The sequence below is a fragment of the Hyperolius riggenbachi genome, chromosome 10 (genome assembly GCF_040937935.1).
Source record: "Hyperolius riggenbachi isolate aHypRig1 chromosome 10, aHypRig1.pri, whole genome shotgun sequence".
NCBI classification, from domain to species: domain Eukaryota; kingdom Metazoa; phylum Chordata; class Amphibia; order Anura; family Hyperoliidae; genus Hyperolius; species Hyperolius riggenbachi.
Genome location: NC_090655.1, coordinates 12409729 through 12436851, shown reverse-complemented (window position 1 = coordinate 12436851; position 27123 = coordinate 12409729). Strand labels below are relative to the sequence as shown.

The following is a 27123-nucleotide window of genomic DNA, read 5'->3' as shown; positions in this document are numbered from 1 at the left end:
GCGCCTCCATAGACTACAATAGGAATCACTCCTATTGAAGCGCTCAGTGAGTAACGTCGGCTCCTTCAGAAGACGGAGCCGAGGTTGCTTAAAAAACACAATCATTTGGCCTCCAGCAATAGCTGGAAGCCGAATTATTTCATTCCCCCACTATCCATGTCGGCCTGGAGGGGGAATAGTAATTTAAACGGCCCGGGTCCAGAAGCAGGATCAGCCTTATACCGCTGAATCCTGCACCCAAGTCTACCGGCGCCGATTTCAAATGTACTCGTGCCCAGTATCGCTAGTATAGTGCCCAGTATCGCTAGTATAGTGCCCCATTATCGCTAGTATAGTGCCCCAGTATCACTAGGTAGTGCCCAGTATAGCTAGTATAGTGCCCCCCGCCTCCCCTCTCCCCCGCTGCTTTTACCTTAGCCGGCGCCGCTTCTAGTAATAGTGCCCAGTATAGCTAGTATAGTGCCCAGTATAGCTAGTATAGTGCCCCAGTATAGCTAGTATAGTGCCCAGTATAGCTAGTATAGTGCCCAGTATAGCTAGTATAGAGCCCAGTATAGCTAGTATAGTGCCCAGTATAGCTAGTATAGTGCCCAGTATAGCTAGTATAGTGCCCAGTATAGCTAGTATAGTGCCCCAGTATAGCTAGTATAGTGGCCCAGTATAGCTAGTATAGTGCCCAGTATCGCTAGTATAGTGCCCAGTATCGCTAGTATAGTGCCCAGTATCGCTAGTATAGTGCCCAGTATCGCTAGTATAGTGCCCAGTATCGCTAGTATAGTGCCCAGTATCGCTAGTATAGTGGCCCAGTATAGCTAGTATAGTACCCCAGTATAGCTAGTATAGTGCCCAGTATAGCTAGTATAGTGCCCAGTATAGCTAGTATAGTGCCCAGTATAGCTAGTATAGTGCCCAGTATAGCTAGTATACTGCCCAGCGGAGCAGTGCTTTTCAGCGCTGCTAGATTTGGGCGCAGCCGGCGCCTCCATAGACTACAATAGGAATTACTGCTATTGAAGCGCTCAGTGAGTAACGTCGGCTCCTTCAGAAGACGGAGCTGAGGTTGCTTAAAAAACACAATCATTTGGCCTCCAGCAATAGCTGGAAGCCGAATTATTTCATTCCCCCACTATCCATGGCGGCCTGGAGGGGGAATAGTAATTTAAACGGCCCAGACTTGTGCAGAAGCAGGATCAGCCATATACCACTGAATCCTGCACCCAAGTCTACCGGCGCCGATTTCAAATGTACTCGTGCCCAGTATCGCTAGTATAGTGCCCAGTATAGCGCCCAGTATAGCTAGTATAGTGCCCCAGTATCGCTAGTATAGTGCCCCAGTATCGCTAGTATAGTGCCCCAGTATCGCTAGTATAGTGCCCCAGTATCGCTAGTATAGTGCCCCAGTATCACTAGGTAGTGCCCAGTATAGCTAGTATAGTGCCCCCCGCCTCCCCTCTCCCCCGCTGCTTTTACCTTAGTCGGCGCCGCTTCTAGTAATAGTGCCCAGTATAGCTAGTATAGTGGCCCAGTATAGCTAGTATAGTGGCCCAGTATAGCTAGTATAGTGCCCAGTATAGCTAGTATAGTGCCCAGTATAGCTAGTATAGTGGCCCAGTATAGCTAGTATAGTGGCCCAGTATAGCTAGTATAGTGGCCCAGTATAGCTAGTATAGTGGCCCAGTATAGCTAGTATAGTGCCCCAGTATAGCTAGTATAGTGCCCCAGTATAGCTAGTATAGTGCCCCAGTATAGCTAGTATAGTGCCCAGTATCGCTAGTATAGTACCCAGTATCGCTAGTATAGTACCCAGTATCGCTAGTATAGTGGCCCAGTATAGCTAGTATAGTGCCCCAGTATAGCTAGTATAGTGCCCAGTATAGATAGTATAGTGCCCAGCGGAGCAGTGCTTTTCAGTGCTGCTAGATTTGGGCGCAGCCGGCGCCTCCATAGACTACAATAGGAATCACTCCTATTGAAGCGCTCAGTGAGTAACGTCGGCTCCTTCAGAAGACGGAGCCGAGGTTGCTTAAAAAACACAATCATTTGGCCTCCAGCAATAGCTGGAAGCCGAATTATTTCATTCTCCCACTATCCATGTCGGCCTGGAGGGGGAATAGTAATTTAAACGGCCCGGGTCCAGAAGCAGGATCAGCCTTATACCGCTGAATCCTGCACCCAAGTCTACCGGCGCCGATTTCAAATGTACTCGTGCCCAGTATCGCTAGTATAGTGCCCAGTATCGCTAGTATAGTGCCCCAGTATCGCTAGTACAGTGCCCCAGTATCGCTAGTATAGTGCCCCAGTATCACTAGGTAGTGCCCAGTATAGCTAGTATAGTGCCCCCCGCCTCCCCTCTCCCCCGCTGCTTTTACCTTAGCCGGCGCCGCTTCTAGTAATAGTGCCCAGTATAGCTAGTATAGTGCCCAGTATAGCTAGTATAGTGCCCCAGTATAGCTAGTATAGTGCCCAGTATAGCTAGTATAGTGCCCAGTATAGCTAGTATAGTGCCCAGTATAGCTAGTATAGTGCCTAGTATAGCTAGTATAGTGCCCAGTATAGCTAGTATAGTGCCCCAGTATAGCTAGTATAGTGGCCCAGTATAGCTAGTATAGTGCCCAGTATCGCTAGTATAGTGCCCAGTATCGCTAGTATAGTGGCCCAGTATAGCTAGTATAGTACCCCAGTATAGCTAGTATAGTGCCCAGTATAGCTACTATAGTGCCCAGTATAGCTAGTATAGTGCCCAGTATAGCTAGTATAGTGCCCAGTATAGCTAGTATAGTGCCCAGTATAGCTAGTATACTGCCCAGCGGAGCAGTGCTTTTCAGCGCTGCTAGATTTGGGCGCAGCCGGCGCCTCCATAGACTACAATAGGAATTACTGCTATTGAAGCGCTCAGTGAGTAACGTCGGCTCCTTCAGAAGACAGAGCCGAGGTTGCTTAAAAAACACAATCATTTGGCCTCCAGCAATAGCTGGAAGCCGAATTATTTCATTCCCCCACTATCCATGGCAGCCTGGAGGGGGAATAGTAATTTAAACGGCCCAGACTTGTGCAGAAGCAGGATCAGCCTTATACCACTGAATCCTGCACCCAAGTCTACCGGCGCCGATTTCAAATGTACTCGTGCCCAGTATCGCTAGTATAGTGCCCAGTATCGCTAGTATAGTGCCCAGTATAGCTAGTATAGTGCCCAGTATCGCTAGTATAGTGCCCCAGTATCGCTAGTATAGTGCCCCAGTATCGCTAGTATAGTGCCCCAGTATCGCTAGTATAGTGCCCCAGTATCGCTAGTATAGTGCCCCAGTATCGCTAGTATAGTGCCCCAGTATCGCTAGTATAGCGCCCCAGTATCGCTAGTATAGCGCCCCAGTATCGCTAGTATAGCGCCCCAGTATCGCTAGTATAGCGCCCCAGTATCGCTAGTATAGTGCCCCAGTATCTATAGTGCCCCAGTATCGCTAGTATAGCGCCCCAGTATCGCTAGTATAGCGCCCCAGTATCGCTAGTATAGCGCCCCAGTATCGCTAGTATAGCGCCCCAGTATCGCTAGTATAGTGCCCCAGTATCGCTAGTATAGTGGCCCAGTATCGCTAGTATAGTGGCCCAGTATCACTAGGTAGTGCCCAGTATCGCTAGTATAGTGCCCCAGTATCGCTAGTATAGTGCCCCAGTATCGCTAGTATAGTGCCCCAGTATCGCTAGTATAGTGCCCCAGTATCGCTAGTATAGTGCCCCAGTATCGCTAGTATAGTGCCCCAGTATCGCTAGTATAGTGCCCCAGTATCGCTAGTATAGTGCCCCAGTATCGCTAGTATAGTGCCCCAGTATCGCTAGTATAGCGCCCCAGTATCGCTAGTATAGTGCCCCAGTATCGCTAGTATAGTGGCCCAGTATCGCTAGTATAGTGCCCCAGTATCACTAGGTAGTGCCCAGTATAGCTAGTATAGTGCCCCAGTATCGCTAGTATAGTGCCCCAGTATCGCTAGTATAGTGCCCCAGTATCGCTAGTATAGTGCCCCAGTATCGCTAGTATAGTGCCCCAGTATCGCTAGTATAGTGCCCCAGTATCGCTAGTATAGTGCCCAGTATAGCGCCTAGTATAGTGCCCAGTATAGCGCCCAGTATCGCTAGTATAGTGCCCAGTATCGCTAGTATAGTGCCCAGTATCGCTAGTATAGTGCCCAGTATCGCTAGTATAGTGCCCAGTATCGCTAGTATAGTGCCCAGTATAGCTAGTATAGTGCCCAGTATAGCTAGTATAGTGCCCAGTATAGCTAGTATAGTCGCTAGTATAGTGCCCAGTATAGCTAGTATAGTGCCCAGTATAGCTAGTATAGTGCCCAGTATAGCTAGTATAGTGCCCAGTATAGCTAGTATAGTGCCCAGTATCGCTAGTATAGTGCCCAGTATCGCTAGTATAGTGCCCCAGTATCGCTAGTATAGTGCCCCAGTATCGCTAGTATAGTGCCCCAGTATCACTAGGTAGTGCCCAGTATAGCTAGTATAGTGCCCCCCGCCTCCCCTCTCCCCCGCTGCTTTTACCTTAGCCGGCGCCGCTTCTAGTAATAGTGCCCAGTATAGCTAGTATAGTGGCCCAGTATAGCTAGTATAGTGGCCCAGTATAGCTAGTATAGTGGCCCAGTATAGCTAGTATAGTGGCCCAGTATAGCTAGTATAGTGGCCCAGTATAGCTAGTATAGTGGCCCAGTATAGCTAGTATAGTGGCCCAGTATAGCTAGTATAGTGGCCCAGTATAGCTAGTATAGTGACCCAGTATAGCTAGTATAGTGACCCAGTATAGCTAGTATAGTGCCCCAGTATAGCTAGTATAGTGCCCCAGTATAGCTAGTATAGTGCCCAGTATCGCTAGTATAGTACCCAGTATCGCTAGTATAGTATCCAGTATCGCTAGTATAGTGGCCCAGTATAGCTAGTATAGTGCCCCAGTATAGCTAGTATAGTGCCCAGTATAGCTAGTATAGTGCCCAGTATAGCTAGTATAGTGCCCAGCGGAGCAGTGCTTTTCAGTGCTGCTAGATTTGGGCGCAGCCGGCGCCTCCATAGACTACAATAGGAATCACTCCTATTGAAGCGCTCAGTGAGTAACGTCGGCTCCTTCAGAAGACGGAGCCGAGGTTGCTTAAAAAACACAATCATTTGGCCTCCAGCAATAGCTGGAAGCCGAATTATTTCATTCCCCCACTATCCATGTCGGCCTGGAGGGGGAATAGTAATTTAAACGGCCCGGATCCAGAAGCAGGATCAGCCTTATACCGCTGAATCCTGCACCCAAGTCTACCGGCGCCGATTTCAAATGTACTCGTGCCCAGTATCGCTAGTATAGTGCCCAGTATCGCTAGTATAGTGCCCCAGTATCGCTAGTACAGTGCCCCAGTATCCCTAGTATAGTGCCCCAGTATCACTAGGTAGTGCCCAGTATAGCTAGTATAGTGCCCCCCGCCTCCCCTCTCCCCCGCTGCTTTTACCTTAGCCGGCGCCGCTTCTAGTAATAGTGCCCAGTATAGCTAGTATAGTGCCCAGTATAGCTAGTATAGTGCCCCAGTATAGCTAGTATAGTGCCCAGTATAGCTAGTATAGTGCCCAGTATAGCTAGTATAGTGCCCCAGTATAGCTAGTATAGTGCCCCAGAATAGCTAGTATAGTGCCCAGTATCGCTAGTATAGTGCCCAGTATCGCTAGTATAGTGCCCAGTATCGCTAGTATAGTGCCCAGTATCGCTAGTATAGTGGCCCAGTATAGCTAGTATAGTACCCCAGTATAGCTAGTATAGTGCCCAGTATAGCTACTATAGTGCCCAGTATAGCTAGTATAGTGCCCAGTATAGCTAGTATAGTGCCCAGTATAGCTAGTATAGTGCCCAGTATAGCTAGTATACTGCCCAGCGGAGCAGTGCTTTTCAGCGCTGCTAGATTTGGGCGCAGCCGGCGCCTCCATAGACTACAATAGGAATTACTGCTATTGAAGCGCTCAGTGAGTAACGTCGGCTCCTTCAGAAGACGGAGCCGAGGTTGCTTAAAAAACACCATCATTTGGCCTCCAGCAATAGCTGGAAGCCGAATTATTTAATTCCCCCACTATCCATGGCGGCCTGGAGGGGGAATAGTAATTTAAACGGCCCAGACTTGTGCAGAAGCAGGATCAGCCTTATACCACTGAATCCTGCACCCAAGTCTACCGGCGCCGATTTCAAATGTACTCGTGCCCAGTATCGCTAGTATAGTGCCCAGTATAGCTAGTATAGCGCCCAGTATAGCTAGTATAGTGCCCCAGTATCGCTAGTATAGTGCCCCAGTATCGCTAGTATAGTGCCCCAGTATCGCTAGTATAGTGCCCCAGTATCGCTAGTATAGCGCCCCAGTATCGCTAGTATAGCGCCCCAGTATCGCTAGTATAGCGCCCCAGTATCGCTAGTATAGTGCCCCAGTATCGCTAGTATAGTGCCCCAGTATCGCTAGTATAGTGCCCAGTATCGCTAGTATAGTGCCCCAGTATCGCTAGTATAGTGCCCCAGTATCTATAGTGCCCCAGTATCGCTAGTATAGTGCCCCAGTATCGCTAGTATAGCGCCCCAGTATCGCTAGTATAGCGCCCCAGTATCGCTAGTATAGTGCCCCAGTATCGCTAGTATAGTGCCCCAGTATCGCTAGTATAGTGGCCCAGTATCGCTAGTATAGTGGCCCAGTATCACTAGGTAGTGCCCAGTATCGCTAGTATAGTGCCCCAGTATCGCTAGTATAGTGCCCCAGTATCGCTAGTATAGTGCCCCAGTATCGCTAGTATAGTGCCCCAGTATCGCTAGTATAGTGCCCCAGTATAGCTAGTATAGTGCCCAGTATAGTGCCCCAGTATCGCTAGTATAGTGCCCCAGTATCACTAGGTAGTGCCCAGTATAGCTAGTATAGTGCCCCAGTATCGCTAGTATAGTGCCCCAGTATCGCTAGTATAGTGCCCCAGTATCGCTAGTATAGTGCCCCAGTATCGCTAGTATAGTGCCCCAGTATCGCTAGTATAGTGCCCCAGTATAGCGCCCAGTATAGCTAGTATAGTGCCCAGTATAGTGCCCCAGTATCGCTAGTATAGTGCCCAGTATCGCTAGTATAGTGCCCCAGTATCGCTAGTATAGTGCCCCAGTATCGCTAGTATAGTGCCCCAGTATCGCTAGTATAGTGCCCCAGTATCGCTAGTATAGTGCCCCAGTATCGCTAGTATAGTGCCCCAATTTCGCTAGTATAGTGCCCAGTATAGCTAGTATAGTGCCCAGTATCGCTAGTATAGTGCCCAGTATCGCTAGTATAGTGCCCAGTATCGCTAGTATAGTGCCCAGTATCGCTAGTATAGTGCCCCAGTATCGCTAGTATAGTGCCCCAGTATCGCTAGTATAGTGCCCCAGTATCGCTAGTATAGTGCCCCAGTATTGCTAGTATAGTGCCCAGTATAGCTAGTATAGTGCCCAGTATAGCTAGTATAGTGCCCCAGTATAGCTAGTATAGTGCCCCAGTATAGCTAGTATAGTGCCCAGTATAGCTAGTATAGTGCCCCAGTATCGCTAGTATAGTGCCCCAGTATCGCTAGTATAGTGCCCCAGTATCGCTAGGTAGTGCCCAGTATAGCTAGTATAGTGCCCAGTATCGCTAGTATAGTGCCCCAGTATCGCTAGTATAGTGCCCCAGTATCGCTAGTATAGTGCCCAGTATAGCTAGTATAGTGCCCCCCGCCTCCCCTGCTGCTTTTACCTTACCTGGCGCCGCTTCTTCTATTCCCCTCCTCTCCAGCTCCGTAGGACAGCAGGACTCTTCACGGCGGCTGCTGTGATGAGACAGGAAACAGCAGAGAGCACGGCTTCCTGTAGCGGCGGTTGCTATGGGAACCGCTCTCTCGCTCTACTGCAGCCGCCGTGAAGAGCGCTGCTGTGAATTATGGAGCCGGACAGAAGGGGAATAGAAGCGGCGCCGGGTAAGATAAATGCAGCGGTAGCGGCGGCCACGGGGGGCGCGGACCACCACCAGCACCAGACTCGCATACAAGCCGACCCCCCAACTTTTGACCCACTTTTTGGGGGTCAAAAATTCGGCTTGTATGCAAGTATATATGGTATGTTAAAAACGGCTATGAATGGTAAAATATAGGTTGCTTACCTCAATAACGACAAGTTCATATAAATTCGACATTTAACCTCCTTGCCGTTGGGTGGGGGGGCTCGGCGGGTAGCGGCGAATCGGCGGCGATCGCGTACTACACGCAGCTAGCAAAGTGCTAGCTGCGTGTAGGAAAAAAAAAAATTGTGCAAATCGGCCCAGCGGGGCCTGAGAAATCCTCCTGCGCAGGTTACCCCGAGCTGAGCTCGGGATAACCTGCAAGGAAGTTAATAAGCACAGGCAATGCGTTTCGTGGGTCTGCACCCAGTTCCTCAGGCCAAATAAAGTGCCAGAGTTGTATCAGAGCCAGGTATGGAGCGCCTCACAGTTTTATCTACTTCTTGGCTCCCCTTTGTGCTTCTCACCCTCCTTTTGGAGGGGTGTACATTGGTACCTAGTGGCTTTGTCATCAGTAGGACCTTTTGTTGCGTTTCCCAAGAGTGCGACCGCATGCAGCTCCAGACGGACAACCGAGTGGAGTCGGGTTTATAGATCTCCACCTGACTTCAGCGGTTGGTTGCCCCTTGTGCAATAATCCTTAGTGAGTACCTTCATCCTTTCTGTTTTCCATCACTCTTCTTGTGACATACTGCACCATCTGGGCGCGCGTTGTCGGTGTTCTCGGTTTTATGGTGTTTGGTCACCCTAACTTGCATTTCAACTCTAAAGGGGAGCTCCGAGTATTTCAGAACCCTTCCAGCTCACACAAGTCATAAAACTTTATCAAACTCGTTCACTTTCATGCTATTAATTCCACAGGGCAGCACGTTATAAGAGAACGCTTCCAACAGCCTGCCCGGTGTTTATGATTTCACCGCGTACAGCCGGCCTGTTACCAGAGCTGTCAGATCTACCGCTATTAATCATGTAATTAAACTGCCACCTGCTGTACGGCGCTGGGCAAACGCAGCTTTGTTTGTACAGAGCACCAGCAGATGGCCGTTAGGACGATATGCCCACTGGCTTTCACAAGCGTTCTGTATGGTGAGGACAAGCGAGGGGAGCTATGCTCATCCAGGGAAGGGCCCAGGATTTAAAAAGAGGAACCCTCTGCGCTCAGCCACTCACTGCAAACTGGAAAGCTAGGAATACTAAAAAAACAACTACGGTAGATTGCAAGTTGTATTTGGTGGCATAAATGGAGGATATTCTCTTCCAAAATGCTGTGCATGCAAAAGCACTCTGTACTAAACCCTTCCACCAGCGTTGAGGATCCCTTTGTTCGAAAAGAGTCCCTCCTCTACCCACACCAGTCAGCAAGCAAGCACTTCATGCTCATCACTCTGAGATTTACACTGAGGCCTGTCAGGTACTGCCTTTTAAATGTACCCAAGGCCAATTAAAATATAAATAAATAAATAGTTACCCAAGAAGAAGGGAAACCTCTGGATCCTACAGAAGCTTCTCATGTCCTCTTGGCCCCCTGCTATTGCCACGTGTGGACCCCCTGAAACAGCTTGTCAGCTTTCTGATCACCACCGCCCTCCTCTTCATGTGCGCGTGCGGCTGTACTGCGCCTGCATGATGTGGCCACGTCTGCACAGGAAGCTGAGCTACTCGTACATGAACAGCTTTGCAATCTTTAGGAGAGTCCCAGGCGGTAGTGGCAAGGAAGACACGGGAAGCCTTTGGTTGGTCCAGAGTATCTGTTTTTATTTTTCATTGGCTTTGGGTACACGTTAAAGTGGATCCGAGGTGAACTTTTACACATTGCATAATTGTGTTCCTTTCCTATTGTTTATTGGGCATTCCTCAAGCCAAATACTTCTTTGTTTTTGTTTTAATACTCTAATTCCCTATAAACTAAATAACCCACGCCCACAGGTTTTCAGAGAGCCTTGGCAGTAGCAAGGGCTCATGGGAGCTCAGTTTGGGCAGGAGGAGGAGGTGTTCCTAGCCATTGATTTCAGAGGCAGAGGGGAGGAGGGAGGAGATTAGGTTTTTTTCACAGTCTGAGTGCTGATGGTGCAGATAAGCCTGCCTCTGTGTAATGTTTACAAACAACATGGCTGCTGTCATTCACATGAATAAAAAATAATCATTTTCTATTAAATCTGTTTGCAGCTCGATTTGCTGTGTAAACTATCTAACCTTTAGATAAGATATATAGACAAGTTACTTGTTATAGTTCGTTTTTCATCTCGGAGGCCTTTCAGGTTACAGCCTGAAAGGCCTCCGTGTGAATCTTAGGTTGAAGAGAACGAATCTTAGGTTGAAAAGCATGAATCTCAGGTTTAAACAAAAACATGCAGTGATCCCAAGCCAGAGTTACCGCCGAGAGGGTTACGGAAGATGCGTAGTGAAGTGGCATATAAAACTTATCTCCTTGGGATCTAGGCAGTCTCCTCCAAGGCCCTCAATCTCTTGGGCGAGATCGATGCCTGTCACATGACTAGCTGAGTTCTCTGACGAGTCATTAGTTCTGAATCTGAGGGTCTGAAAGCAGAAAAGACCCCAAAATCCAGAACTAATCAGAGCGCCAAGGAGGTTAAAGGGTTCACTTGCACTTGAACTCTTGCACAGGATAGAAGGAAAACAGAGAAATGTCCCCTGTATGTATTTAGAGAGTTTAGTCTGTCTCATTGCCCCCTCATCTGTGACTAACCACAATTATATCTCTTAGCTGTGTCAGCTCAGGAATTCCGGCAGTCCTCTGTAGAGCAGCTAATTGGTAAACACAGGATGTTAACCCTATGGCTGTTTCCGTGAAAGCAGGAACTAGACACACTGCAGATTTATTGCAGGATTTGTATTAGCTGTAGCAAATACATTTTTTTCTTTAAAGGTTATTAGGTTGCTGCTTATCTTAGAGCAGAGAGGAAGTTCTGAGTTCAGGCCTGCTTTAAAGACAACCTCAGGAAGAGTATTGGGAGGAGGAAATTGGACCATGTCGCCTCCGCTAACCCTCCTGACGGCTCCTCAGGGCGGACGAGGGGCGTTTCGTCCTTGCGAGATGTACGCGGGAAGCTGCAGTCAGCACATTTCCAGCCAATGCTAACTGGCGCACATCAGCAATCTCTCCTTACCTGATCGCTTTCACACTCCAGTTCTTTCTGAAGCACAACAAAAGCGCCTCGTGTGTTCGTCATAATCTCCAGGGCGCCGTACAGGCTCTTCAGCTTCCCCGCCGCGCTGTTCTGGCCTGTAATCAGCACGATAAACACATTAAATGCCTCTGATATCCACAACGGCAGAGAAGAAAAGGGGCAGAGAATGGCTGCAAGCGGCTAATTTCTTATCCTGGGGACACAACGCGCTAAAATCGGCACGCTGGAGTCATTATTCACGGGCAAAAGAGCAGTCAAACCGCTGAATCCACAGTCTGCACAGATGTACAGAAATGATTAAATTATAATGATTAAATTATACAGAAATATAAAACCTTAGTAAAGCGCATGATTATTATTTAGTATTTGTATAGCACAATCATCTTCCGCAGCGCTGTACAGAGTATATATAGTCTGGTCATCAACTGTCCCCCAGAGGGCCTCAAAATCTAATCCCTACTGTAGCCATGTGTCTATTTTTTAGTCTAGGCCAATTTAGGGGGAAGCCAATTAACTTATCCGTATGTTTTTGGGATGTGGGAGGAAACCAGAATGCCCGGAGGAAACCCACACAGACATGAGCAGAACATACAAACTCCGTGCAGATAGTGCCCTGGCTGTGATTTGACCCGGGAACCCAGCGCTGCAAGGAGAGTGTGCTAACCACTACGCCACTGTGTATGAAAAAAAATCCTGATTCTCAAGCGCCCCTTTGTCTGAGTTGATGTTGGATGACAGAAACGTATGCAGCTTGAGAATGAACCAACTAATCTGTAAAGTGCTGCAGAAGATGTCAGCGCTATATACAGTGGGATGCGAAAGTTTGTGCAACCTTGTTAATCGTCATGATTTTCCTGTCATTGGTTGTTACGATAAAAAATGTCAGTTAAATATATCATATAGGAAACACACACAGTGATATTTGAGAAGTGAAATTAAGTTTATTGGATTTACAGAAAGTGTGCAATAATAGTTTAAACAAATTTATGTAGGTGCATAAATGTGGGCACTGTTGTCATTTTATTGATTTCATAACCTTTAGAACTAATTATTGGAACTCAGATTGGCTTGGTAAGCTCAGCGACCCCTGACCTACATACACAGGTGAGTCCAATTATGAGAAAGAGTATTTAAGGGGGTCAACCGTAAGTTTCCCTCCTCTTAATTTTCTCTGAAGAGTAGCAACATGGGGGTCTCAAAACAACTCTCAAATGACCTGAAGACAAAGATTGTTCACCATCATGGTTTAGGGCAGGGGTGGGTCAGGAACTTTTTTGGCTAAGAGAGCCATAAACGCCATATATTTTAAAAAGTATTTCCATGAGAGCCATACAATATGTTTCAACTGGGATAGTACGCATGCGCAGCAGCAGGCTCATGTCCCTGTTGACATATACTAAACTGAAAAGAAAATTGGTTACACAGCCTCATAAAGTATACCAAGTCACGTTTATTGTATCAAATGTTAAAAGACACCGATCCTCAGACAATTTGCCATAGGTCAGTTGTTCCCCAGATAATCCCCATAAAAACAGTTACTGCGGATAACATATATGACGCTGACTGCGTTCCAGATAGCAACAATTCAATGTGTTAAGCATATAAACAAAACTGTGTCTGGCCAGAAACATCAATTTTGCTGCACTTATCCTTGCATCCGCGCATTCATTCACCACATATACATGTGCCCAGATATTGGATATGGGGGGCCCCCTTTATATTAACTTGGATTCCTCCAAATGGTTCAGTTCATCATGTCCCTGTTGCCATGGTAATGTGTATACAGTTTATCCGCCGGGCAGTAGAAGTGTCAGACACGTCTTCAGCTTCTCTTGGGTTTCAGCAACATCAGCGATTTCCCCGAGAGCCAGACAGGAGAAATACTGACTAACAGCTTGTACATGCTCGGAAGCCATCAAACCTGAATGAACTAGAGATGTTTTGTAAAGAAGAATGGTCCAAAATACCTTCAACCAGAATCCAGACTCATTAGAACCTACAGGAAGCGTTTAGAGGCTGTAATTTCCTGCAAAAGGAGAATCTACTAAATATTGATTTCATTTCTTTTTTGTGGTGCCCAAATTAATGCACCTGCCTAATTTTGTTTAAACAATTATTGCGCATTTTCTGTAAATCCAATAAACTTCATTTCACTCCTCAGATATCACTGTGTGTCTCCTATATGTTATATTTAACTGACAATTTTTTATCGCAACAACCAACGATTTATACAGGAAAATCATAACAATTAACAAGGTTGCCCAAACTTTCGCATCCTACTGTAAATACATAATAATCGCAAAAACAATAGTAATAATATGGTAGGAAATTTGATTTTGATAGGATTCAATTGTGAACTCCTCTGAGGACAGTCAGTGACATGACTATGTACTCTATACAGTGCTGCAGAAGACGTCAGTGCTATATAAATACAAAATAATAATAATATGGTAGGACATTAGACTAGGACTATGGTAGGGATTAGATTGTGAGCTCCTCTGAGGACAGTCAGTGACATGACTATGTACTCTGTAAAGTGCTGCAGAAGATGTCAGTGCTATATAAATTCATAATAATAATATGGTAGGACATTAGACTATGACTATGGTAGGATTAGAGTGTGAGCTCCTCTGAGGACAGTCAGTGACATGACTATATACTCTGTACAGTGCTGCAGAAGATGTCAGTGCTATATAAATACATAATAATATGGTAGGACATTACAGTAGGACTATGGTAGGATTAGATTGTGAGCTCCTCTGAGGACAGCCAGTGACATGACTATGTACCCTGTAATGTGCTGCAGGAGATGTCAGTTCTATATAAATACATAATAATAATATGGTAGGATTAGAGTGTGAGCTCCTCTGAGGACAGTCAGTGACAGGACTATGTACTGTGTAATGTGCTGCAGGAGATGTCAGTGCTATATAAATACATAATAATAATATGGTAGGACATTAGACTATGACTATGGTAGGGATTAGATTGTGAGCTCCTCTGAGGACAGTCAGTGACATGACTATGTACTCTGTGTAAAGTGCTGCAGAAGATGTCAGTGCTATATAAATACATAATAATAATATGGTAGGACATTAGACTATGACTATGGTAGGATTAGAGTGTGACCTCCTCTGAGGACAGTCAGTGACGTGACTATGTACTCTGTAAAGGGCTGCAGAAGATGTCAGTGCTATATAAATACATAATAATAATATGGTAGGACATTAGACTGTGACTATGGTAGGATTAGACTGTGAGCTCCTCTGAGGACAGTCAGTGACATGACTGTGTACTCTGTAATGTGCTGCAGGAGATGTCCGTGCTGTATAAATATATAATAATAATAATAATAATAATATGGTAGGACATTAGACTAGGACTATAGTATATGGGCGGGGCGAGACTGCACTCACCTAGCATACGAGTCACAGAGTAGATTGAAGTCTGCTATCGGAAGCACAGACCTGCATAGCCATTTATGGGTTAAGATCTTTGTGAATATTTACAAAAAATGTTAATGTGGATAACATCATTTTCTATAATACATGACAAAAAAAAAAATCTACTAACTGCTGCTGCTATGAGTAAGTCGATAATTCAGCTTTTTTCCTTCATGTGTCTTTTTGTGGAAACAGCGCCACCTATGTTTGGTTAGGGGGATTCTCCACAAACCACTGCTGGAAAACCTCTACAATCAGCTGACATAATTCATGGAGAACTTACTGGCCATCTGGAATTCAGCGAAGGCCACTCTCTCCAGCTGGACCCGCAGCAGCTCACACGGGGCGTCCTTCAGGATCTGGAAGAGCTTCACTGCTTTGCTGTAATGCAGATCAGCCAGAACCCGGTGCTGCTTCCTCAAGTGCTCATCACCCACCTGCAGAGAGAGAGAGGGAGAGGGAGAGACACAGAGAGCGAGAGAGTCAGAGAAGACCTACAGGAGAGGCTTCTAGGCCAGAGATGTCAAACTGGGGGGCCAAAATCTAAAGCCTAGTTGAATTTGGGCCAGATTGTTTATTAAAGGACAGATGTGAGGAAAAAAAACAAAAGAAGATCTACTTACCTGGGGCTTCCTCCAGCCCCTGGCAGCCGACCTGTCCTTTGCCGCAGCTCCAAATGTTCACTCTGCTGTAGATGCCGCCCCTCGCCAGGTCAGCATCTACAGGTGGGAGGCACATATTCAAACTGTTATAATTCCTGACCGGTCACCTGATTTGGATGTAATTACCCTCAAAATTAAAGCGGACAGTCGGCAGTTAAAGCACATTGGCCTCAATTCACTGAGCAGTTTAGACAAGTCTACAGATAGTTTTTAGTCTACTGATGGTTTGGTGTCATGTTTTAAGCCCCATCTACACGATACGATTCTATGTGTGATTAGATTACGATTCTATTTACGATCCGATTAAATCCGACATTTCCGATCTGGATTTGATTCGATTCAATTTGATTTGTCATTGTTTTGCAATGGCAAATCAAATTGAATCAAATCGAATCCTGATTGAACATGTCTGATTTAATCGGACCGTAAATAGAATCATAATCGAACCGCACACAGAATCGTATCGTGTAGATTGGGCTTTAGACCTGTGTTTAGACCTGGTCTAACACTCAGTAATGACAACTCACAAAGGCAAACAAGGAGTAACCACGCCCACTTCCTCTGACAAGAGATTAGACCAGCTGATTTCTGCAGGTAAAGTAATTCTGTGAGGTATTTTAGATGTGAGGATGGAACCTTTTGAATTCATTATGCAGGAGAATTGTATCCAGAGGAGAGCTCATCAGAGGAGAAGGATGTCAGTCATAGCTACTCGTTTGTGAATTGCATCTTGATAATTTCCCCTGCTTTACCCACCTAATTACCAAATGTTTAATGCTGGGGATACACGGTACGTTTCCGTACCGTGTATCGACCAGCTGATCCGGCCAGCTGATAATATTCAGCTGGCCCGATCAAGCCGCTCAACTCCCGCCTGCCCGATCCCCGCCGGCGGACAATGGCAGGGAATAGAGAGGTGATAAGAAAGCGCCGGCGGGGACGAGCGGCAATCGATCCGCGCGGACGAGCAGGAATGCGCCGGCATCGAGCCGCTGGCTCGATCCGGTGCATAAAACGTGCCGTGTATGCCCGGCATTAGACCAGGTCTAACACATTTGATAATAGTGAATTCCCCCTTTGATGCAACTGACCAAACCATCAGTAGACTAGTCTAAACTGCTTCGTGAATAAAGGCCATTGTGTTCGTTTCATTTCAAATCCATCGTGGTTGTGTATAGAGCCAAAAAATGTTAGAATTGGGACATTGGGCTTGATACATTAAAGCCAATGGGTACCGTTTAAAAAAAGAAAAAGTCAGATACTCACCTAAGGAGAGGGAAGGCTCGGTCCTAATGAGCCTTCCCTCTCCTCTCCCGGTGCCCTCGGTGCTGCGCTGGCTCCCCCGTTCGCGTCCTCCGCCGCAGGGACTTCGGAGGTCTTCGGTAGCACTCGGGCTTCCGAAGACGGGCCGCTCCATACTACGTACGCGCGAGTGCGTCATAGACGGCGCTCGCGCATGCGTAGTATGGAGCGGCCGCGTCATCGGGAGCCCGAGTGCTCCCGAAAGCTCCCTTTGGCATGCGGAAGTGGCAGTATTTGACCGAAGTGGTCGAATACTGCCACGGGGAACCTGCGTGGGACCGGGCGAGGGAAGGCTCATTAGGACCGAGCCTTCCCTCTCCTTAGGTGAGTATCTGACTTTCTTTTTTTAAACGGTAAACATTCACTTTAAAGAGACACTGAAGCGAAAAAAAAATGATGATATTATGATTTGTATGTGTAGTACAGCTAAGAAAAAAAACATTAAGATCAGATACATCAGTCTAATTGTTTCCAGTACAGGAAGAGTTGAGAAACTCCAGTTGTTATCTCTATGCAAAAAAGCTATTAAGCTCTCCGACCAACTTGGTCGTGGAGAGGGCTGTTATCTGACTTTTATTATCTCAACTGTAATTATACTGTTTACTTTTCCTCTGCTAGAGGAGATATCATTACTTCACAGACTGCTCTGAAAGACTCATTTTGAATGCAGAATGTTGTGTAATCTGCCATATTATAGAGTGATGCAATGTTAGAAAAAAACACTGTATACCTGAAAATAAAAATATGAGAATATTTTCTTTGCTGCTAATCTTTTAGTAATTATTCATAATACACAACCAATTCATTATATCATATATTTTTTTTCGCTTCAGTGTCTCTTTAAGCTGCACTGCTAAAGTAGCACACCTTAATGTGAAGGAGCGGCCACTATGCATGCCTTACACAGCAGCGCTCGCTACTATGTAAGGAGTTTGCCTTCCTATACATAGTAACTATAGTTACTATGTATAGCTCCTATCTAAGAAAGGCACCCTCCTTACATAGCAGTGAGCGCTACTATGTAAGGCATGCATACTGGCCGCTCCTTGTGCTGCTTTAGCAGTGCAGCTTAATGTATCAAGCCCTATGTCCCAATATTTATGGACCTGACTGTATTTCTGACTTACAAGAACATAAAGTAAATAATGTAAAATCAAAAGAGGCTTTGGCAGTTTAAATCACAAAATGTTATTCTCAATTCATACCAATCAGTAGCTGATACTGCTTTTCCCACTGAAAATCTTTACCTTTTCTCAAATAGATCATCAGGGGATCTGTATGGCTGATATTGTGGTGAAACCCCTCCCATAGTGCGATGTCATAACCAAGCTCCTGACAGTTTGCTGTCTGTGAACCTTGTTGCATTGTGGGAAATAATGGCATTTTCCAACTGCCAAGCAACCTGTACCTTCCACTGCGCAATGAACTCTCAGTAAGGAACATTCCGTACAGATCACCTGGCAGAACTAAAGATGTCACCACCAGTGATACATGTCAGAATGTAAATCAGGAAAAGGAAAGATTTCACAATGGGCAAACACTGACTAAATCTATAAATGAATAAAACCATAAGTAATTTTTTTTGACTACAGTTCTTCTTTAAAGTACATTCCAAACTATATCCATTGCCTGTTCTTTCACAATCCGATTGCACCAGAGAGGTCTGCCAGAAGGATATGGCCGCTGGGAAGTCCTGATAGGCGTTTGTGAACAGGGCTGTGGAGTTGGAGTCGACCTGTTTGTGACCCAGCCGCTGCTCGCGCCACCAGGGAGGACACATACCTGGTTCCGCAGACAGCTGTGGTACATGGATGCCAGCCGGTGATGGATGGTGGCTGCCCGGTACTGGCATAACGGCTGTCGGGCTGAGACAGTCTCCACATCGCAGTACTTCAGCGACTTCATCATGGCTTCCGTGACCTCCTTCTCAATCTATAGAAAGAAAAGCACCATACACATTATAGGGAGGAAAAAAAATATTATATATATCCAATATATTATGTATGTATGTAGTGTTTATGATGATGAAACCAGGAAAATTACCATAAAAGTGGGTGTCCTAAATAATTTACTGCATTCCACTATATGTCATTACAGGGCTTTAAATGTTCTGATTCAGGTGATACAAGTGTGAACTGAGCGCAAGTACCACGGTGTCACCAGTGCACAGTATCATGGTACGTTGTTGGCCAGAGCTGCAGGACACCCCTCTCTCCCCCATCGTAGGAAGCTGCCATCATGCTTTCCATAAAGTTGCGCTGAAATCTAGTGTTGGGTGCTACAAGTAGCTAGGAGGAGGGGTTAACTTACCTATGCCGCCGCCTATAGCTGATGCGTTCCACTCCAGGTCCACACAACTCCACTACTTCCTCCTTCAAACTCAGAAGCAGGAAGTAGTGGAGTTACGTGGACCGCGAGTGGAACAGCTACAGGTGGCAGCATGGGTATGTTAACCCCCCCTACATACTCGTAGCGCCCAACACTACTGGAATCTACAGAGGCAGAGACTGCACTGTGGTGTAGGTATCAGTCGCTCTGATTAACCACTTCACCACTGAGGGGGTTTACGGCCTGACCACCAGAGCAATTTTCACCTTTCAGCGCTCCTTCCATTCATTCGTCTATAACTTTATCATTACTTATCACAATTAAACGATCTATATCTTGTTTTTTCCACCACTAATTAGGCTTTCTTTAGGTGGGACATTATGCCAAGAATTATTTTATTCTAAATGTGTTTTAATGGGAAAATAGTAAAAATCTGGGAAAAAATTAATTATTTTTCAGTTTTCGGCCATTATAGTTTTAAATTAATGCATGCTACTGTAATTAACCTCCCTAGCGGTATGGACAGAAATGTCCGTTCAAAAAAACATGCTGTGAACAGTATAAACATGCATACCCATCAATACTCTCCTGCACTGTATACTAGACCCTTGCTTGACACATTTTGGCAAGTTACAGGAAAAAAAAAGTTTTAAAAATAAATTTTATCACTGTTTGCACAGAAATCCTGGGGAAATTGAACGCTGGGAAGGTTAAAACCCATGAAATGTATTTGCCCTTTTGTCCCGGTTATAAAACTGTTATAAAATTGTCCCTATCACAATGTTTGGCACCAATATTTTATTTGGAAATAAAGTTGCATTTTTTTCAGTTTTGCGTCCATCCCTAATTACAAGCCCATAGTTTATAAAGTAACAGTGTTGTACCCTCCTGACATAAATATTTAAAAAGTTCAGTCCCTAAGGTAACTATTTATGTATTTTTTTTTATTGTACATTTTTTTATTTTTTTTTTAATTACAAAAAAAAATAAAATTGGGAGTGTGGGAGGTAATGAGTTAATTTTTTGTGTAAAAGTAATTTATTTGTATGTGAAAAATGTGTAGGGTGTAGTTTTACTATTTGGCCACAAGATGGCCACAGTAACTTTTTGTTTTAATGCGACCGCCAAGCGTCCTTCCGGAAGCTTGGAGGAAGTACTTGGAGGCTGGGTAAGATCACAATGATCGCGCTGCCCATCGGAGAGCAGCGGATCATTGCGGGGCTTAGATCAACGGACGGGAATGGATTTTCCCGTTCATTGATCTCCGGGTGGCGGCGTGTTTACTAGCGGCGGGCGGCGTGTTTACGAACGGGAGCGCGGACAGCGGCGGGAGTGCGCAAAGTACGGATTTCTCCGTCCCTGGGGGTTAAAGGATGGAGAAATTCGTACGGGCGGGGGGAAAGTGGTTAATGTCTGATCAGGGAGGGCTGAATCTGCTTGCCGTAACGGGCAGCGATGCACCTCTGTAAGCTGAGCACCTAGCAGTGCGTAGTCTGCCGACACACTTACCTGCTCCTGAGCTTTCCTGGAGGTTGGCGCGTAGTCCTGCAGAAGGGTGGCCATTGTGAAATAGGTGGTGGACAACTCCCAGCAAACTGAGTCCCAAACAGCTTGATGTGCCTCTCGGCTCACCAGAGACTTCAGAGCTTTGTGATAGTAATCAATAGCCTAGAGAGGAAAAAAAAAAAAAGTTAGTCACTATAAAGCAACAGATAACAGAATGTTTAGAAAATCCTAAAGGTAGCCATACACTGGTCGATTTGCCATCAGATTCGACCAACAGATAGATCCCTCTGTGATCGAATCTGAGCAGAGAGGGATCGTATGGCTGCCTTTACTGCAAACAGATTGTGAATCGATTTCAGCCTGAAACCGTTCACAATCTGTGGTGGTGGTGGTGCTGCCGCTCCCCCCCTTCCCCCCGCATACATTACCTCCTCCGCCGGCACGTCTCCCCAGGTCTCTGCTGTCTTCTCCGCTCCGCTCTGGTCTCCGGGTCCGGCATGCTTCACTTCTTCCTGTCTGGGGGAAGTTTAAGCAGTAGAGCGCCCTCTACTGTTTAAACTTCCTGTCCCGGCAGGAAGTTCAGTGAAGCATGCTGGACCCGGAGACCAGACCAGAGCGGAGAAGAAGACAACGGAGACCTGGGGAGTCGTGCCAGCGGAGCAGGTAATGCATTGCAGCTGTATTGCATCGGTCGTCGGGCACTTGAACGCCGCTAGCGACGCGCTCCCTACCCGCGGGCGATCGGCGGTAACTTTCGGCACGGAGCGATCGTCGGGATCGATCTATTTCGGGACGAAATAGATCGAAATTTAGCGTGTAGCGTGAACAATGTGACAGCAGATTTGATCCCAGTGATCGAATCTGCTGTCGATCGGCGGGGAATCGGCCTAGTTTATGGCCAGCTTAAGTGACAATGTATCAAAACACAATGGCGTGGACGTAGACCACAACAATAGCAACAACTGAAGTGAGAGGGATATGAAGGCAGAAATTATATATATATTTCCCCCCCCCCTTCCTTTTAAACAATACCAGTTCCCTGGCAAGCCTGCAGATCCACTGCCTCTAATACTTCTAGCCATAGCCCCTGAACAAGCATGCAGCAGATCAGGCGTTTCTGACATTGTCAGATCTGACAAGATTAGCTGGATGTTTGTTTCAGGTGTGTGATTCAGAGACTACTGCTGCCAAACAGATCAGCAGGGCTGCCAGGCAACTGGTATTGTTTAAAAGGAAATAAATATGGCAGCCTCCATATTCTAACTTCAGTTGTCCTTTAATTCCTAACCAAACAAATAACACCACAAGCATGAATCATGAATGGCAGTGCTACCTTATTGTAGTAGAGCGCCTCCTCTGGTGAGAACTCTCCCCTGCGGTCTTGGTTCCCGCCCCCGCAGTGCGCCTGCGCGCAGATCCTCATCAGCCGGCTCAGGTTACACAGCAGGAGCGCCGTGTTCGTAGGGTCCTCGATGGACTGGAAGTTGGCGATTCCTTTCTCGAAGCTGGAGAAGCTCTTCTTCCACAGATCCTGCTCCACTGCGGACACGCCCCTCCCTGCTGCCAGCCGTACACAAAGAGTTAACTGCGTTTCCCCTCAATAAAATGATACAACAAGTAACCTAAATATCATATCCAAACAGGAAACCAATGGCTTCCATCCGTGGTCAGCATACAAGAGATGTTAACTATACTTAAAGAGAACCCAAGGACACAAAGACATGTTCTGTATACAATGACCTGCCTCTTTGTCCTTTTATTGTGCCTCCAGCCCCTCCCCTGCTGTCCCCAATTAAAGAACAAGTAAGACACATGCAAACCTAGGGATAAAAAATGTATATAAATAAATAGATAAATACTACTTCTACTTACATAACAGATGTATTGTGCTATCCACGTAATGATTCCTGTAAATTTTACAAAGGAAAAGCAGAAAATCCTATTCTAGGCAGTGGCCATCTTGCCAAGCTAATGCTGACATCATATCCTCCCTGACTCTTGTTTTCCCCCTCCCTTCTCTTGCTCATTGTGTATTCATTAGCTGCCCTCCTCCCAGAGTCTTCAGACACTCCCACTGAGGTGTATACTAGGAACTGCACTGTCTTTTCCTCCAATCGCTGAGTCACCTCAGCCTTGCTTGTAAACACAAGTGAGCAGAGAGTGATTCAGATAAGAAAGTAGGGCAGGGAAATAAATGGAAGAGGAGGAATATATTATAGAAAAAGAGAACTCCCAGCATCCAACTGTTTGGCACTAGGGCTAGTGCCCCTAAAGTATGTGATAACTCCAAACCATAACAGCAGAAAAAATAGTTTTGAATGCAGGATTAGCATCTTTATCACTTAATACACTCAGACCAGTTGCTATTGAAATTTGATTTTTATGGTAACAATACTGCTTTAAAAAAAGCGACCAGGCTAGGGACACGCAGATTGTCGCTAACCGGCTTTTTACCTAAGGCTGTCAGTCACCGCCGCTCCCCCACCTCTGTAAGCCGATTGGAGGAACCTTACAGAGATGGGGAGGGAAGGGACACTGGTGGGGAGCAGCGGCGGTGACTGACAAGCAGAGGTAAATGGCAGGCTAAGGACAATCTGCGTGTCGCTAGCCTGGCAATGGTTTAATGGGGGACAGCAGAGCCCGGGGGAGGGGAGGGGCTGGAGGCACTATAGAAGGACACAGAGGCAGGTCACTGTATACAGAAAATGCATCAGTGTCCTAATATGATTTGACAAAACCATCTTGGGTTCTCTTTAAAGGGAACCTAAACTGAGAGGGATATGGAGGTTTCCTTTTAAACAATACCAGTTGCCTGGCAGTCCTGCTGATCTCTTTGGCTGCAGTTGTGGCTGAATCACACACCTGAAACAAGCCTGCAGCTAATCCAGTCTGACTTTAGTCAGAGCACCTGATCTGCATGCTTGTTGAGGGGCTGTGGCTAAAAGTATTAGAGACACAGGATCAGCAGGAGAGTCAGGCAACTGGTATTTCAAAAGGAAAAATCCATATCCTTCTCAGTTCAGGTTTTCTTTAAGGTGCCCATACAATGGCAGATGGGGCAGCAGATTCAATTGTTAGATTGACCCTCTCTGATAGAATGTTATGAAAGAGGGATGTATCTGCACGCAGAGTTTAGCATGAAATCTGTGCAGCAGCCTTCACTTGCCTCTTCGGTATCCCCCCCCCCCCCACCTCACCAGTAATGTGTCCCCCCTGGGGCAGTGGTGATCACTGCAGAGTCGTTTTGGCTCACCTGTTTGCTGGTGCTCCTCCTCCTGTGTCACGCATCTTCTCTCCATTGCCGCCAGGGTGAAGAGCGACGTGATGACGCGTGCATGACCTCATGTGTGCCGTAAGGTCACATGATAAAGGCTTCCTTGTGGCAATGGAGAGGAGACATGTGACAATGGGGGAGGCAAACCAGCAAACGAACACGCTGTATCCGGCGCCACCATAGACCATAATAGGAATCACGGCTATAGTGGCACAAAGTGAGCAACTTCGGTGCCGTCAAAAGACAGAGCTGAAGATACTTTTAAAACACTAATTAAGCCGCCAGCAATCGCTGGAAGCAGAATTACATCATTCCCCACTACCCACGTGGACCTGGAGGGGGAATAGTAATTAACGCCGCCAGGACTTGTGCAGCAGCAGGATAAGCCTTACATCGGTTGTATCCTGCGCCCAAGTCTCCCAGTGGCCAATTCATATGTACGCCCTAAAAACCACTCTGCAACACTCATAAAAATATGCCCGATATGGAAGAAAGTTACAAACCGTCCACGCATGTACACATGTACATGTCCACACATACACACACATACGTACACTCACCCGCTCTCTCGGACTGGAGGGCTGCGGACTGGTTCATGAAGAAGACCCCGATCTCGTTCCGGACGTTGCCCAGCCTCTTCAGCACCTGCATCTTCTGATCGGGGTGTTGGTCCTGCAGGTGGGTGAGGATCAGGATCTCGTGGGCGGCCTCGTAGCACTTACAGCTGACCGCCAGCTGGCACTCCAGGTCTGTGATCAGATCCGTGACGAAGGAGAAGCCTGGGGAGACCAACGCTTGTGAGTTACGTTAGATCATTTTATAGGATGCATAATTAGAAAGTTAGAAGTGGCTCATAATGGAATGCACTAAATTAGCCAGCATACCCAATTCACATGAGTTATCCCTGTTTCAGCATCAAAAGCACCTCTCATATCAATATATTGTTGTATGTTGGTATGTAGCCCCGCCCTCCCAGTGATGTCACAGCACAGGTGTGCAAATTCTAAGGTAGGGATAAATACAAGTCACTGAGTCCATATGGTGGCAGAGAAGGGCCTTCCAAATAGGCTTACAGTCTAAAGGTTGTAGGAGTGGGACACATTAGGGCCAGTAGGCGGCAGTTAAACCACTTAAAGAAAACCTGAACTGAACATTAAAAATCAAAATAAACATACACAAGTCATACTTACCTCCTGTGTAGTCTACTCCTCAATCTATTTTTCCTCTCCTGTGTCCTGTTTGTCCCCTGTGATCAATGGAATTCTCCGTCCACCGTTTTGAAAATGGCCATTACCCCATAACAGCTTTCTGGTCAGCACACAGTTAAACTGTAACATCGCCCACTTGAGCCATAGGGAAACATGGACACTTCAGTTGTCCCCTCAGCTGTAACTGACAGCAACTGATATATAACTGACAGCAACTGATAGATTTCAGTTCTGACAAAATGTTGTCAGAACTGGAAGGGATCACTGTAAGAAGAAAATGGCGAGCTTCTGAGAGGAACTGATGGCGAGGTAACTATGTAATGTTCATTTGAAGTTACCGCATGTGTTTATTTTAAATAATTTTACTCAGTACAGGTTCTCTTTAAGGACCGGGCTGTTAGCTGATCTGTGCTGCGTGGGCCCTCCTCCGCAGCACGATTCCTACCTCCCCTTCGCTCCATGGGCGGCACAGGACTGCGATCCGACCTGTACCGCCTCCAATAGGCTTTAGCCTATCACATGGCGGCGATCCCCGGCCTATCAGAGGCCGGGGATCGCCGATCTGCTTTACGGCGCCTCTGCGCAGCAGCGCCGTATTGATGTAAACAGCGGGGGATTTCTTCCCCGCGTGTTTACAATTAGCCTGCGAGCCGCGATCGGAGGCTCGCAGGCTGTTCACGGAGACGCCCTCTGAACTGACATGGAACGTTTCGATGCAAAGCCATAAACGACCAGCCGCCGCCTATCGGCATTAGGCGGTCGTTATGTGGTTACTAGGTGAAAGGAGAGGGGGGGGGGGGCAGATGGGTTGGAGATATGAAGATGGCTGGTAGGATATGATAAACAGATGGGTCCTTAAAGAGGAGCTGTCAGCCATACTATCTCAGAAAGAAAATAACACATATATAAGTTGATAAATACTTGCTCTACTTACATAACATATTTAGGGTACTGTCCTTGTTTTGATTTTAGTGATTTTTCTACAGTAAAAAGAGAGAAAATCCTTCTTAGCATTTCCCATTTTAACTGTGGCTACTGAGAAGCCAATTGTGATGTCATTTCCTCCCTTACTCTCCACTGCCTGATTGTGTATGCATTGCCGCCCTCCACTATAGAAAGTGCATTGTCTCAGCATGAGAAATATTGGCCAATCAGAGAGGAACAGAGGTGTGGGAGGGGAAACAGGAGGGAAAGCCAATCAGGCTGCATTAGTTAAGTCTGAGAGGAAAGTAGAGAAGCAGAAAAGGACAACCCAGCATGCCCTGCAACTTCTTTTGTATGTACCAAATAAGAGTCAGGTAAACTGGGGAATGATCATTTATCAACAAGAAGAGTAATAGTGATTTTTAACTTTTGGATTGCCTGCTTAGCATCGTTATTTGTTTACCAGATAAAAATAAATAATTTTTAATTTCATGCCCAACAGTTACACTTTAAGGCCTGCATGAATAAGCTGAAGGTGGGGGTGACCCTGATTGGGGGGAGGGAGTTCCACAGAAATGGTCTGCTCTGGAGAAGTCCTGGAGTTTTGGAGAGAACCTTTTTTTTATGGGACCTCTTTATAGTTCATTGGTTAAAGATCCCAGCTTTCACACAGTACACCAGGTCTTGAAGCTTGGCTGAGACCACTATCTGTTTACTAAGAAGTCTTTGGGCAAGACTCTTATGTCCCAGGGGTGGGGGTTATATACTGACAAAGGTGGGATGCAGTTCCTGCAACCACTGTATAAGGCTGCAGGGAATTCACTGACTCGCTGATCCCCCCCTTCTGTACATGGCCATGTGACCCCAGTGCTCACCATCACAGCTGGACTCTCTGTGGAGGCTGTGCAGGATCTCCTGGTCGTCCCGCGTCTGGTAATTGTACTCCTCGAAGTAGGCGGCCCGGTTGCTGGCGTTCTGGGCGAGCATCAGTTGGATGTCGCCGCACAGGGTGAGGTACTGGCACAGGAGCAGCATGACGTCAGGAACGTGGCCGGTACACAGGGCGCTGTACGTATCTGTGGGGAACGTAGTAATATGGTCAGGTGGGGAAAACACGAACACCCACAAAAACAAATAAAAAGTTGCAATATGCCAATCAGTATTCATATTAGTGGCGTTCAGTATCCCAAGTAATTAGCATTAGGCCTCTTTTCCACAGACTGTTGAGCTGTGTGATCAGCAAGCAGTTACCAGGCAGCAGTGAGCAGTTACC

General features: G+C 46.4%; 1 protein-coding gene across 2 annotated transcripts in view; it reads right to left on the bottom strand.

Moving 5' to 3' along the window:
• Window positions 1-27123, bottom strand: part of EDRF1 (erythroid differentiation regulatory factor 1) — a 116039-nt gene that overhangs the window by 25518 nt on the left and 63398 nt on the right. The window contains exons 16-22 of one of the 2 annotated variants that reach the window (XM_068257516.1): window positions 26726-26926; window positions 24279-24497; window positions 21778-22004; window positions 20448-20606; window positions 18393-18542; window positions 14930-15083; window positions 11183-11298 (exon numbers count right to left, since the gene is read on the bottom strand). In XM_068257516.1, the coding sequence (XP_068113617.1) occupies window positions 11183-11298; window positions 14930-15083; window positions 18393-18542; window positions 20448-20606; window positions 21778-22004; window positions 24279-24497; window positions 26726-26926 (1226 nt within the window). The remainder of the gene's footprint in view (window positions 1-11182; window positions 11299-14929; window positions 15084-18392; window positions 18543-20447; window positions 20607-21777; window positions 22005-24278; window positions 24498-26725; window positions 26927-27123) is intronic. The other variant, XM_068257517.1, reaches the window with a different exon arrangement.